At 36.5% G+C, this 15,471-nt stretch overlaps 1 protein-coding gene across 1 annotated transcript in view; it reads right to left on the bottom strand.

The window, feature by feature from the left end:
* Positions 1-15,471, bottom strand: part of PRTFDC1 (phosphoribosyl transferase domain containing 1) — a 43,478-nt gene that overhangs the window by 24,585 nt on the left and 3,422 nt on the right. The window contains exon 3 of the mRNA XM_009866372.1: positions 13,067-13,250. Within this exon, the coding sequence (XP_009864674.1) occupies positions 13,067-13,250 (184 nt within the window). The remainder of the gene's footprint in view (positions 1-13,066; positions 13,251-15,471) is intronic.

Genomic DNA, 15,471 nt, shown 5'->3' with positions numbered 1-15,471 from the left:
CTAAACACATCCTGTGGCTCTTCCCCTGCCGTAAAAGCAAGGCAGATCATTCAGCTTAAACAATTCTCAGGGCAACAGTACATTATTAATAAATTGGATCGTCTACAATCATCTGTTCACACATTCAGTAATTTCTTGTGTACCAGGGCTCCTGCATGCCTTCTATGTATTTCACTCAGAGACTGTAAGGTATCTTGAAACAGATACTGAAAAATCATCCCCTATAGGAGTTGCTTCTGAGGAGATTCTCTGCTACTTAATGCAGCATGAACTGCCACTAAAGCTTTTCCCTTCCCAGTCAAAGCATTTGGAATTGATCTTTCTTTTGTATACTCTCAGACATCAACAGAAGTGAACTCACATAAAATGTTGATGCAGTTAGCAAAAGTTAATACAGATTATACCTGTAACTATGAACACATTTGTCAGAGGCAAATACTAAAAGCATTAATTCTTTACACTCTTTTTGTTTTCCTTGAAGCAAGTGTTCAACACTGTATTTCCACTTATTAATAAGTTATGGACAGAATAAAGATATTTCAAGTATTTTCAAATACAGAATATTTTCTAAAACCATAACTGCATACGTGAACTACCCCTGTAGTTTTACTGCAGGTAGAACTTTTCTTAAAATCTCTAAGCAGAGATATGATTCAGGTTTTTTGGCATAAACATGAAGTAATCCTACAAGAATAAGGGCCAAACTGTCGTAATGTGCTGCAGAATTTAGACCAGTTAACTTGACTAGCAAGGATTATAGACAATAAATTATTTCATATTTTCCTTCCTGGTTTAGCAATTAAGCTTTACCTGTTTGGTATTGGTTCAGTGGGTTATTTTGTTTAAGAATGGGGCAGTAAGGTTGCAGCACCACCGATAACCCTGCGGCACAAAGAGCACCTGTACACTTAAAGAGATCAGCAAGAACTGAAATTAAGAACATGTGACACCGAATGTTTTGAATAATATATAAATCGGGAACATGATATATCCTCAAAACTCAGGTTAGTTTCCACAGAATATACTCTGAGGTTTCCTTGTACTATAACTACTTTTTATTCTGTAAAATAACATTTAAAACATAGAAACAAAATCTGTTTATGTTCCAGGGTGAGAAAAGGTACCAACAATTTCATCAGGCTCTTTACTCAGATGAGGTGAGGTTCAGACCACATACTTTGTTTCCAGAGATGGGAGGCAAGTAAAATTTCAAACTTACAGTCAGAAGAACAATTTAGGAAGCGTGCTCTCCAGAACTGCCATAATCTTACTCAGGTACTCATTTTGGACTGCCAGGAGGCATTACTAAGGGGATGTTCACCTTTTGTGATAATAACACAATACAAGGCTTGAAATAGGAGAGTTGGGCTTCCTCACCTCTCAGAAGACCACCATAAGCTAAAGAGAGTGAAAAATCTTCCTCCTGTTACTATGCTATGGTAATGCAAAAATCATAAAGGACTCTAGTCCTTTATGGACTGAAGTCAGCTAGGAACAGGATGGTTCAAGTCCATGTTAACTGGAGTATCTATCTTTTACCCAATTATTATTTAGCGTTAAATGCATGAACACTACAGCAGTGGAACTAGAAGTCATGTTTCCCAGCACCAACAGAGGCTCTCAGCATGCTGGCTTGGACACTGCTAGACTCATATGTACCATGTGACATTGCTTTTTAAATTGTATTATAATGAACAAAAGTAAATAAATGTTACGAAAAATCGTATAGTGAATTTGTAGCTTCATGTTAAAAAACTTGGGGAGTTCTGCAAGTGCAAGAGAAAATAACTTTCTCTAGACTAAGCATAAAGTACTAACCTTCTGACCCTGACTATCAGCAGCGCCTAGGATTTGGTGATAAAAGGAAGATAGGAGAAGAATCTTCACATTTGTCAAATAGCCACAGGCTGAGAAAGCATATAGATAGGTGTAAGCAAATACACAAAAGATGAGACTGATAAAAACCTCGAATGCTTAGTCCCTTCCAGCAATCTGGAGTCTAATATATCATTGACTCTCACGACTCAGTAGTGCTCTCTTTTATGCCACTGTGCTTAGTCCCTTAGCTAATGACAATGTGGAAAATTTTGACAACTCACATATCCTTTCTTGCAAGGTTGTTTTATAGTATCCCTTCTCTATTTAAACATTCTAACTTCTGACTATCAGATGAGGAGGGAAAAGAATTTTCACACAGGTAAGCTCTGCAATAATACAGTACTTTTTGTTATTGCTATATTCCTTTAAAGTAACCTTTTTGGTTTATGCCTTACAGCACTCCTAGGGTGTGGCACAGCATGAACACTGCACATGCTATGATCTGTTTTAAGAAACAGCATTTAAGAGATGCCAGTAAAAGAGAGTCATAAAATTCCTTGGGAAAATTATAACCCTCCAGCTTCTTTTAATTAATTTTGACCCATTTCAGATCTTAACAAAAAACACACAATAAGTAGTATTATTAGCATCCAAATAAGTAATCAAGGTAATATTTTTCCAATGCGTCAATATGTCACGATACTTTTGAACTCGTCAGATCTTATTTGTACAACAGGATCAGCAACTATTATGTTCTGGACCTTTCTTATACATGAGAGCGTATCTCCCTGTCACTGTAAAAATCTCTGAAGCAGACTGAAAATACAAAGTATAGGCTCACCTAATGATGACATAGCATTGCTGCAAGTGTCATAATTTAGTAGTAGCTTGCTGTACTTTTGGCAGAACATGAAACAAAATATTTTACTAAGGCTAACCTTCAGGTTTTCAGGCTTCATAACAAATCACTGCTTTACAACAAATATTGTATCTAGGGGAACTTTATAATCTAACTCTTTGAAAAGACGACCTCTTGAATGCTTTTAACTAAATCCCTTGACACTTTAAATCTGTTCTAAAACTGATCAATTTTAAAAACATCCATGGTCTCAAGCATTAAGATGTTCCAGATATCTGGATTGCTTAAAAATACCAAAGGTTTAAGCTCTAAAAAAACTCATATTAAAAAACCTTAATAAAAATGAACTTCAGATCTAAACCTTCATTTATACATAGTAGATGTACCCTCTGTAACACACTGTAATCTAAAATATTCATTTCAAATTGGAAAACATTTTTCAAAAGAAAATATTACAGCTTGTTAGAAAAATGTGGCCCTTGGGGAGATAAATTTCTCCAGAAAGATTAGAAAATACCTCTTGTGGAGTTTGCATTAGATCTGAAGTCCAGAAGAACAGAGTATCAACCCACAACACAGGAAAACTGTAAAATTTTTTTCAGTTATAAAAAAAAATTCCACAGCTAAAAATCACAAACCCATATAAAGGAAGGTAGTACCTAAGCAGGAAACAATGGATAAAAATGAAAAGTATCATAGAATCATAGAACGGCCTAGGCTGGAAGGGACCTTAGAGATCATTTTAATCCAGCCTCCCCATCGCCAGGGACGCCACCTCTCAACTAGATCAGGCAACACATCCTGACAGGGCAGATGATCACTTGCTTTAATATGCCCCATAAATGTCTTAACACAGTATTTTGATATTGCTGGAGAGCTGCAGCACAGCTTACTATCACTCTGCTCTCGCTGCCACATCTGTTCTAGTTCTGTTCCCATGGCAATCAGGCCGCTTCCTACTCAGTTCTTCCCCGGCTGAGCTGTTTGGTTCCCCCAAATCTTTTATATGTGAGTCACCGAAACACTTACTCATACTTTAAAAAAAAAAAAAAAATCACTAAGAATTCAGATGGTGCTAACATATTTAAGTGGTGTGTAGGTGTGTTATCTGATGCATACAGTTACAGAGATCATCCCTCTATGAGTAAGTTTTACATTACAGATAAACTTGATACACTGGCTGTACGATAGGCTTGTTATGACCTTTCCTGAACTATGCCCACAAATTAACGTCTACTTATATTATTAGTAACACTCTGAGCCTCTAAGCAGTGTCCAACAGGAAAATACTGTATATTTTAATTAGAATAAATCACTTGCTTCCTCCTGACACTCAAGACGGTCTTGAGCGAGTGATGAATTTAAGCTCTATCTCACAACTCTGTCATCACATTAAATGGAAGCTGTAGATGCGTAGAAAGGAGACCATCTGCCTCCAGACCTGAGAAGTTTTGCGATATTGAATTTTAAGGTCACATTTTGTTCCATCTAGCACAGCTTTCTTCAGGTTGCCTTAGAACGCAATGAAAAGTAAGTTAGTTCATAAAAATAATTATGGTCACAATATCCATGATCCCTCTGATACCTCTGAGGAGCATCTCTCAGATACGTAGCGGGGAGTCTGAGGCTGGCATGCTTGGTAACAAGGATCCCTTGACCACGGGCAGACGTCTTTTTCCAGGGAGAGCTCTGCTGACTAAAGCTCCTGCCCACAGAAGCTGTCCCCAGCTGCTCAGAACGCTCCCTCCGGCAGGGGCTACGGGGAGGCTGAGATGCACATGTGCGTCAGGGTCAGCAAAAATGAATCCCGTGAGCTGAAGCAGTTCAAATACGAAGTCTCTCATAAATGGTTCCATCTGAGCTGCAACAGGTTAGGAAGCGCTCAGCAGCAAGCGAGCTGGCAAGCGTGACTGCCAGGAGGGCATTACGATCACTAGAGACTGGCACTGCTGCAGCCAGTGCAGATGCAATCAGGGATGAGACCCATCTCCAGCGTTTTAGTTTTCACACCAAGCTGCTCTCAGTACCTGATGTACACATCAATCAGGCAGGAGCATTGATTCCCAAAGTCACCTAAGCCATGCTCTTACTCTAGTAACATCAGCCACAGTTTAACCAATGAGACTGCCATTCTTCTCATTCCATTTTCGTAAATTTCTTTAAATATTCATCAGCTGGTTGAAAGAACAAGCTTTTGGGACAACTTCCTCTGCTAACACATTTCCAGCTATTTCTCTGAAAAGCTTTAGTGTCTCTGAGGCTCACATATTCCAGTAAGACACTGCTGCACGTAGAAGTGGTTTTTGCTTCTTTCATGAAAAATATTCTATTTTTAAACAAATCTTAACACTTGGAAAATGAACACTTGCACACAATTAGGAGGGCTGTGAATTGTAGCATCTCCAGATTTTCTATTCACACAAAATACGATCTGTTTCCACTGTTCTTCACCTTCTTAATTATCCCAGGTCTTACGAAGTTTCAGGAAACATCAGAGATAGACAGCACCAATGCCTGCTTAAGACTTGGGAGTATCTTTGGCTTGGAACTGTAAAGGACCCTTTGCTCACTTGTTTTAGCAGGTTGAGCATTTCACAGAGCTTTTGCTCAAAAAGATACTACTACTTTAGGACACAAATGCCATTTTTTCCATTCACACACATGGAAAAGTACACAGAAATAAAATCCTTTGGGGAATTCTGGGAGTAGATTTCTAGTCCCAAATCTCTCATTTTAGTTTTCCCATGAGACATCTGTTTGGCATCTACAATCACTAGAACACCGGCAGCTTCTGCAGACTGAATTAATGTTATGTATTTGTTGTCCATCAGCTTCTAAAAGTTTATCATGCTTCAAAATTCTCCGTACAGGTGTTAACTGTCTATAGTGCTGACTGCAAGCCATGCATCTGAAAAATGTTAAAAGAGTCTATTTTAGTTTTTGAATGTCTAGTACACACATGACTTCTATCCAAATGAAATAAACCACATTTTGCCTGCACTGAAGGTATTTATTTGCATGTCAAATTGATAATTCGCAGATAAATTGGAGTTCAAACCTGTGAAATTATTGCAGAACATGGCTTTAAAGTTAGCAGGAATTCATTCTACCATGTAGGCTCCAATTTTTAATTCTTCCATGGTTACTCAGCATCAAGACAATGACATGGTCATCAGCTGAACAGTTTGCCTGAAGCAAAATAAAGGGAACTCACTACTTGCCCAAGAGAAAACCTGTAAGTACAAAAGCTAATGTGGATTCCTTTCATCTCAGGACATGTATTTTTCTCAGGAGCTCATAAGTTGTGTTCTCATGACACACAGGAATGGAGACACACAATCATTGTAACATCACTGTATAGTCTGGGTATAGGTAGGAATTAGTAAATGCAAGCAATACACTCCCTTGTTTCTTTTGTACTGTTAAATGAATAAAATTATTTTGAAGTTACTTGCTTTTTAGGGTCAGGATTACAACATATCATTTTCAGACATAAAGTTCATACTGATCTTAAAAAACCAAGTTCAATACAGTAAAACTGTACTGAATAACAGTAGGTTATTACGTCAGGAATGTACATTCTATGCTGTTCTCCACTCTGACACAGTCTGATGCCTCATGCTGTTGTGTTTTTTACAATGTAGGTATTTAATAATGGTGTATGAGACATTTTTCTGCTACACAGCAGAAAAATAAATTATTTTACTATATTTACAAACAAGCTTTCAACTTATTATATAAATTCCCTCCGTTTCCTTACTCCTACAGTAGAGAGATTTAGCAAAACTATTTACTGGGATGGCTTCATATAGCAAAAACATTCAGATTTCTACTAAACAATGCTTGTTTTGTTGTTTTCAGAATTTTGCAGCTCTAATGGTCCTGTGTTTGTGCCAAGATTAATAACCAACAGTTGTAAATATATTTCAAACAACTGGAGGCTGAAGAGGAAACAGATCATATCAATGGATTTGTTTGTGAACAGACTTCAGTGTAACCATTGTACACGGATTACAATTCAGAGGTCACATTTTTTTTTATTAGTTATGTTCTGGAAACCATAAATAATGTATTCATTCTAGAGAATTACATGAATTGACCAAATCCACATAGTCCTCTAGAAGTTTCCTGCCAAGTGACTAGCAAGGAACACTTCTTTGAAGTTCATTCATATTTTTCAGGATGATTTTCAACAATATCTACTTGACCTCAGAAGATGAAAAATGCACTTCCAGAATCTACAATTCAGACATTACGTGGAAAACAGATCAATATTCTATAATAGCCTGTGCTCAAGACTGAATTAAGAACTATGATGTATAATATGATTATCACCAATTCATCTACTTTCCTATTCCAGAAGTGCATTGCACAATTTCATAGAAACGCAGAATGGGTTGGGTTGGAAGGGACCTTTGGAGGTCATCCAGTTAAACCCCTCCTGCAATGAGCAGGGATATCTAGATTGAGTTGTTCAGAGCTCCATCAAGCCTGACTTGAACGTCTCCAGTGATGGGGCTTCTACCACCCCTCTGGGCAACCTGTTCCAGTGTTTCACCACCCTCATTGTAAAAAAAAATCTTCCTTATATCTAGTTTGAATTTAAACTCTTACAGCTCAAAACAATTTCCCCTTATCCTATCACAACAGGTCCTGCTAAAAAGTCTGTCCCCATCTTTCTTACAAACTCCCTGAAGTATTGGAAGGGCGCAATAAGGTCTCCCTGGAGCCTTCTTTTCTTCAGGCTGAACAACCCCAACGCTCTCAGCTCTCAACCCCACATGAAGGGTTCCAGCCTCTTGATCATTTGTGTGACCTTTCTCTGGACATGCTCCAACAGCTCCATGTCTTTCTAGTACTGAGGACTCCCGAGTGGGGTCTCAAAGTTATTCAAAATAACAGAGTTTTATTATGACAGTTTTATTTCAAAATAACAGATGACTGGTCTTCTGTCACTTTAGTCTACATAGGAATAATCAAAGAAATCACAAAAGTCTTGAAGAAAAGTAACAATCTCACTCCTAGTGTAGCTCTCCGTGGTTTTCAGTGAAAAAAAACGCACTATGTCTCCCATATTCACTTGCCCTTTCCCAAAATGTGAGCTTTACTATCATATTTACTTTATAAAATATAGTAATTAAGAGAATTAAATAGACATCTGTATATAACAATATGGGAATATTAAATGTTTCACAAGAACAGGTAGCAATGCATGCAGAAAGCGCACTGGTCTGCCTAAAAGTATATTTTTCCTCTCTTCCACCTGCCCCTGCCACTAGTTTCAACAATGACTCAGCATGATTCTCTCAATTTTTAGCTTCCATTATCTGTCCACTAAAGAAGTCTTAATTCATATGCATTTACTTTCTCTTTTACTGACAGGTTGCTGAGAATTTCTCAAGACAGTCCACAGACTGTGTATTTCCTCTACTCCTCCACTTAATATTTCCAATTCCATTTCAAAATTGAACTTTGGTTTAAAACTCCCATTTGACATACCCATGGGACAGGATTAGGTGATATTGTTGCATCTCTTACTAGTGGATTAGACTTGATGAGCCAGAACATCCTCTTCCATCTCAGGCTCTAATTCAACCTTTACCTTTATCAGCCCGTCCTAAATCATTTCTTTCCATACTGAACTAAAGCGAAGGCCCAGCCATCCTTTGTGCACACTCTACTTGTCTGCTACGGTTCTCATGTTATGTTTTTTTACTGAAAGCTATCTCATTCAGCCATTCTCTTCATCACATCCACATCCTTCTATTCCTTTTATTCCTTTGTTCACCCTCCCTTCTTGTTCAGCCTCAAATATTCTTAATTTGTAAACACTCTAGTAAAACATCTTCCCACATCTTCTGTCGTACTTCCCTCTCAATTCTTCCTAATTAGTTCTTTAATCTGGTAAAGTTATCAATGTCACAGACCTATTCAAGGATTTCTGGATCCATGTTTCTCGGCTCTCCTGCTGGTGTCATGTTCGCCTTAAATGACATTCCCAAGCTCAACTTCTTCCTCCATTACTTTTCATCCTTGACGTCAACCTATCACATTTCTGAAAATAATTTTGAATTCTTATATCAACCTGAAACTCTCACCTCTTTTCAACTTTAGAGTTCTGATTCTCTGTGGAGGAGCAATTGCTTAGGAAAAAAATGAGTATGGTAAAAGCTGAATATGTTAAATTTTATTCATCCAGTTTTAAACTCAAAAATCTCTACAGTCAGTTCCACTGTTTCTAACACGTTATATTAAAATCCGATGACTTAGAACTTAATATCTAAGAAGCTGCCAAATTCTATCAGCTCTTGCGTCAGTGTTTCGAGAATACACTGTTTTCCCCTAAATGTTGGCATGCGGCTTTCCGTATCTGCATCATATTTCATGTGACGACTATTCTAGCACTTCCTTGTCTACCCACTATACTTATTGTCTCACTACTCTTCAGTTCATTCAAAAAAGTGTGTTTTCTCTTCTCTGCCTCTTAAAACTTAGAGCTGCTGCTTCTCATTCAAATGTCCATCACAGCATTTTATTTTCCTCTCCATCTACTTCCTGCCTCTTACCCTTACGTCTACATGATACTTCCATATCTGTTCATTTCTGAAATCATATTTTCTGTCATCTCAATGCTTTCTTTTAATTTGCTCACTGTGCTAGAAGCCTGTAAAGCCGTCATACAGCCTCTGATCAAATTTCCACTTAAACAATTCCCTTATTTTTGAGCTCCTTTTAAATATACAAAATTAAAACAAGAACAAGTATATCGTGTCACCTGAAAGTCTACAAGAAAGAGCGTTCTCAAGAAATTGTATTTCTATGGAGGAAAACTATCTTCTTATCTTCCAGTCACTATTCTTTTCCATTTCATTATTATTTTAAATATTATTCTTACTGATGAAGAAGTTTTAAAAATTTGAGTTATAACAATCAAGTTATCATATGTTTGTTTCTTTCTTCTTTTCTTCTATGTTATGTTTCTTTCTTCTATATTTCTGTATCTTCTTCTTCTATATTTCTTCAATACTTCTTTCTTCTCTATTTACAGATATAAACTTTGTTTACAATTAAGCATACCTAATTTTTTCTTTATTGATCTAGACCTGAGTATAGAAGTTTCTGTCCAGTACTGTAAACTCTTTAACTTTCTATACAGAATCACTTTAGCATTCTAGAGCGGAAAAAAACCCAACCAAAACCTCAAAGAAATGAAAAAAATACAGTTTGAGTTCTAGAGGAAATAAAAATACAATTTCAGACAAGGCTGCACCTCCAGTTTCAGTTACAGGAATTCTATTAAAGGTCTAAGAACTGATTTTGCTGTCTGTAAAATATAAACAGTACAATATTCCACATCATTTTTAGGCTCCAGTTTCCTAAGTTGGATTCCACTTTATTTCATCTAAAAATAACAATCAAATGGTATTTTCCCATATTACCTGTATATATACTAAATTAAGTAATCTGACATGCCAATTTGAAATAATATATAGGCAAGTTTGTCATAAAAATGTCCAGGCTTAGGCACATAAGTTGATACTTCGCAAACCAAATAAAACCATTCTGACTGTGGAAGTTCAAGCAGCCACTCATTAATATCCAGAGAAACTAAATGTACTTTGAATTTTATTTTTTTTTTAAATCATTAACTTGTATGAAGAAGTCTAAAGAAGAATTTACATGCCCAACTTTCAGCTACTTAATAGGAAAGCAGATCTTAACATACTGATCAAGTGTTAAAATTCTGGCATATGATGACAGGTTTGAAAAACAAAGAGCCATGTAAAGCTGGTCATGTTTGCAATGTCCTTTTTCCGTAATCATGTCTGTATGGCAGACATAAAAGTACAACATTTTTCACTAATACTTTGCAGTTAAGATGTACTTTCACTGATGACAAGATCTGGCTTCAGGTCACAATTACAGCCCATTTTTGCTACATGATTAAACCAAGAAATCCCACTATAATTTGTAACCTCTAAAAATCGACTAACCTTTCAGTATCGAAGTTGGAATGAGAAAATTCAAAAATCCCATGAGTTTGAGCTGAAATTACTTGTTGGATTTAAACAGCTGGAGGGGGGAAGGGAGACATATCTGAAGGAAGTATATTGAGAGCAGCAGGACTCCCTTTAGGAGAGAAACAGAGAACAGTTAGTAAAAGGAAGCAGAAGAAATAATGTGAGAAAAACAGTGTCTATACAGTGAAAAAGGGATAAAAAGAGAGAGCAGTAATAAGAAAGTCTTAACAGAAAGAAAAGGCAAAGGTAAGCAAAGGATTTGAACCGATGATGCTTCAAGACTTCATGGAGAGTCTTACCTCCAAAACTGCAATTATTTGCCCCTGATTAAAGTGGAAAACACTATGAGAGGTACCTTATGACACAGGGGTTTTGGGAGTCTCATATAAGGCTGGGATAAAGAGCTGCTCAAACAAGTAATAGTGAGTTCCTCAAGTGTTCTGATCACAGCTACGTTGACAAGGGCACATTCTCTAAACTCTGCAGTTGGACAGGACACAACAGGAACTCGCAATGCAAAGGACAGCAGGTAGTGGTACTGGTAGTTCAGCCAGCTTTACATTTATGCATATCTCATGGAATGAATCTACCGATATTAATGTCATTCCGAATTTATACTGCAGTGTCATTCAGCTTCTCGAGACCAGGCAGATACCCAGCACTGTTCCAAGCACTAAATCAACCACAGCTTCAGGCTCTAAACACATGGCACCTCTTGGGCAGCACTTACAAGAAAGAAAAAGATTTATTTTCTAGAAACTAGATGCAGGCATTAGTTCCAGGGAAGGCACTACCTTCCTGCTAAAAGCATGAGACTAAGATCCAAAATACACACAACTATTAAATGCTAACATCATCTAGGCCTTAGCCTTGATAACTGCATCCTTGCACAACAAAATTTGTATTGCCATTTCAGCTTGATATAATGTGCTTTTACTTTATTTCCTGAGCAATGATGTGAAGATTTCCATACTTTTGCAGTATACACCTCCTGACAGTCACTGGGTATCAGCTACTATGGCTAATAGGAGTTGACTTGTCACTAAAGAAAGAAATTTCAGAACCAGGGTATCTTTGTACTAGATAAGAGATAATCCAATAGGAAAAGCATGGGCATTACCTATATGCTAGGTGCAAAATAAAAATCAGTTTAAGTAATTCCACCATTCACCAAGAAGCATTATTGAAGTGCAATCATGACTACACACACACAAAAAAATAAGTATAATTTCCATGTGTTTTCATGTGATAAAATAATTATAATTCAGTAATTAGTTCTGTAATACTGCTAAAGAGCTAAAACTAATAGAATATTAGTACTGCACATGTCCTTCACAGATCTGACTAATTCTTGAAAGAGAAGTCCCAGGACCACATCCTAACCAAATGGCTACAAAAGGCTCTCATTCACTTCTATGATAGAAAAAAAATCAGACTGAATTTGTGAAAATTAGGAAATGTTTATGGTCACTGAGTTCAGGGACAAATGCCAACCAACCAGCCAACAAACCAACCTCTGTCTGTGGAAAGGATGTAGAGTTATTGTGGGAACTACTGGGACTCATCAAGTTGCATTTATGCTCAGAGAGAATCTGTATTATCACTCCATTTGTTTACTGCACTTCCTCTGACATTTCTAGGACAACTTACTTCTAGAAATGCTCCCTCACTACGGAGTGTGCACTGCAAGGTGGAATATAAATATATAGCTTATGCAAACAGAAATTGTAATCACACATTCTCACTATCATCTCACTATCACTATCACACATCATCTCACTATCATTGCCCCACTGAAACAAAAGAATCATTATTGCATAATTTCCTCTGAAGATAACAGAAAGTTTTGATCCTTACTTTAACACGGGATTTGGTTCAATGGCTTATTTTATTTTCTTGTAAAACACTATCATCATCTAGTGGTATATCTTGCTACTATGTAAGCTACATGATATGAAGATGAAAGCATTTAATTTACTAAGCATTAAACATTTAGAATAAGACATAGATTTAGCACCTTGCAGTTATGCCAAACTATGTGGGGGCAGAAAATGAAGCAACATGAAATAAACTTGACAGAACTGTTGAGGATTTTGAGAACAACCAACATGCTGACATTTTATATTTTCTCTCCAAAAATGAAGACAGACAAAAAAACACTGCTTGAGGATGCTTCATACCCTCATTCATAATATCCATAAAGAATAAAAGGACATGAGCAAATATTTTGAAAGATAAGTTCATGGGTTTGCCAAACAAAAACATTTTTCACTCTGTCTTTATCATTTGGGAGGAAGAGGAATATTTACAAAAATCCACTGTTTATTATGAACAAACAACCAGAATCTACAAAAATAAGTTGACTTACATGGTAACTTTTCAGTCTAACAAAATCGACTTTCATGGAGATGAACCTTTCTGAATTTCTGCTGAGATTTTTAATGTGCTCCACAAGGTCAGCACAGAACTTGTAGCCACCTTTGAGGACACAGAGAACCACAATGTCATTGTCTCCAATGTCTTGCATAATATCTTTGGCTAGTCGTTCTGTCCTGTGGAAGAAAAAAATTACGGATGAAATAACATTAGATACAGAATCTCTGGAAGTTCACAGTATGCTTTCCACATGGTTCCAAAGAAACTCCACGGTGAGTACATAGCTTGATGGACAGTCTGTTTAAGTGCCTTGACTTGACTGGGTTTGGATCAAGTTCGCAGTGGGCAGATACAGAGTGACCGATGCAAGACACAAAGCATGTGAATCAAACTTTTTAACCTTAAATGCATAAATTCCCCAATTGTAGAAAAGGGAGTAATATATCTCAGCAGATGTTGAATTCGTAAGCGTTTCAGAGACTTTGGAGTAAAGAATGCAACTTAGCCTTCCATTTTACCTCACAGGAAACATCAATATAGAACATTCCTGTACGATCCCCTAACTTGTTAATTACTGTGCAGGAACAATCTTTGAAATGGGAGATAGGGAAGATAATTACTAGAAATACTACACACTGATAGGCTTTGGAAGACCCTACCCCTACAATTCTAATAAAAATATACACAAATACTATAAAGGAATATAGCATAAATCAACATTTTATAAAGAGTTTGCATTATCCCTATTTCATACAGCAAAAAAGAAGAATACAAAGAGCTGAACTGACTTGTTCAATGTCCCACACATGAGAATAATCAAGGTCATGCCCCAGTTAACCTGGAACTGCAGGGTTCCTGTATATGTTTTCTCTTTGACAATCCTGCATTGCTAACAAAATGATGATTGAAGCCAAAGATACACATTTCTGCCACACAACAGTACACAACATTTTCAAGGTAAAAATAATGATTACGAATGCTCATCTTAAGTAGCATTGCCTGCTAAAGAACACAGTAGGTTGTCTTAAGCTAAAACAGGTTACTAGGACATTTCTACATGCAAAGCAGAAAACTGAACATGTCATCTTTTGAGGAAAGGCAGCACAGTGCGTTACTTTCTGCTGGAACACTTTTGCTGGAAAGTTCTTTGATAGCTCTCTGAATTAGATCAGTAGTTTCAAGGAGAGTGGACTTCTTGACAGGATGCAATTTATTATACAATCCTATAATTTATCCCACATCTTTCACAGTTACATTTTTTTGTATTTTTTTCTCTACCCACTGTAATATGGGAATCCATTTGCTGCTACATAAATAAATTGAACTTTAGTGAAAGCTGCATATATGCATGTACCAGGGAAGAATAAGCTCTAAATTGAAGATAATACGCTAGTTATGAACAAAAGCTCTCACTTCATTTTCACATCTTCTTTTGTAATGCTCAAGTCAATTCCATAAAGCAGTAATTATCATTTTTTAGACTTGAAAAGTAGAAGATATCATTAGATCATCTTGTTTAACGTGAAATATGTAATTCCTTTTACGGATGTAAGAATGAAGATTAGTAAAATAGTCTTTTATCATCTTTTACCAAGTCTGAGAATAATGGGGGAAATCTCTCATTAAGAAACATTTCTCTAGTGATTTTCTTTTTTTTTTTTATATTCTTCCTCAGATTGTGTGATGAGCTGAAATTTCCAGAAATTCCAAAGACCACTTTGTATTTTAAAAGAGTATGAACTCCAGCACAGACAAAAAAAGTATGATTCTCAATTTCTAAATAAAAACATACCAGTTTTTAACCTGCATTTAATTGCTACCAACTGACAAGAGCATTTTCTCAAATGCTGAGCCTTTATCCTGCATGAAAATTTTGCACAACCACAATACATTCATTCTGTTCCATTAGAACAGAATCAGTCATTTCTGCTGGAATAAGAAAAAACAGTGGTGTTCATTCTGCTGGCATACACAAACAACACTGAAGTTCAATGCTTACTTCAAACAAATCTATTCTGAATTCTATGAGAACTGAAGTTGTAATGTATTTATTTAAAAAAGAAGAATTAAAAGTCAGTTGACTAAAAAAGATTAAAAACTCAGTAACTGAAAAGGCAATGGTAACTGAAAAGGCAATGAAAGAAAGATTGTGTTCAAAAACAAATACAGGAGCAAAAACAAATACATAACTCTTCTTTATGATGGACGTTTACAACCATCTTTCGAGGAGTTCCAGCAGTTCCAGTACTTGCAACCTACTGTTTAAACATGGTAGGTAAAACATTGCAGGCTGACGATGTGCCATGAAATTCCATTCAAATATTCCCAATAAATACACTATTTAAAGTCACTATTTTCATCTTGTATCTTTTTCATAACATATTTAACAGCACGTCA

The sequence above is a fragment of the Apaloderma vittatum genome, unplaced genomic scaffold, assembly GCF_000703405.1.
Source record: "Apaloderma vittatum isolate BGI_N311 unplaced genomic scaffold, ASM70340v1 scaffold25673, whole genome shotgun sequence".
NCBI classification, from domain to species: Eukaryota; Metazoa; Chordata; class Aves; order Trogoniformes; family Trogonidae; genus Apaloderma; species Apaloderma vittatum.
This window is presented reverse-complemented; position numbering and strand designations above follow the sequence as displayed.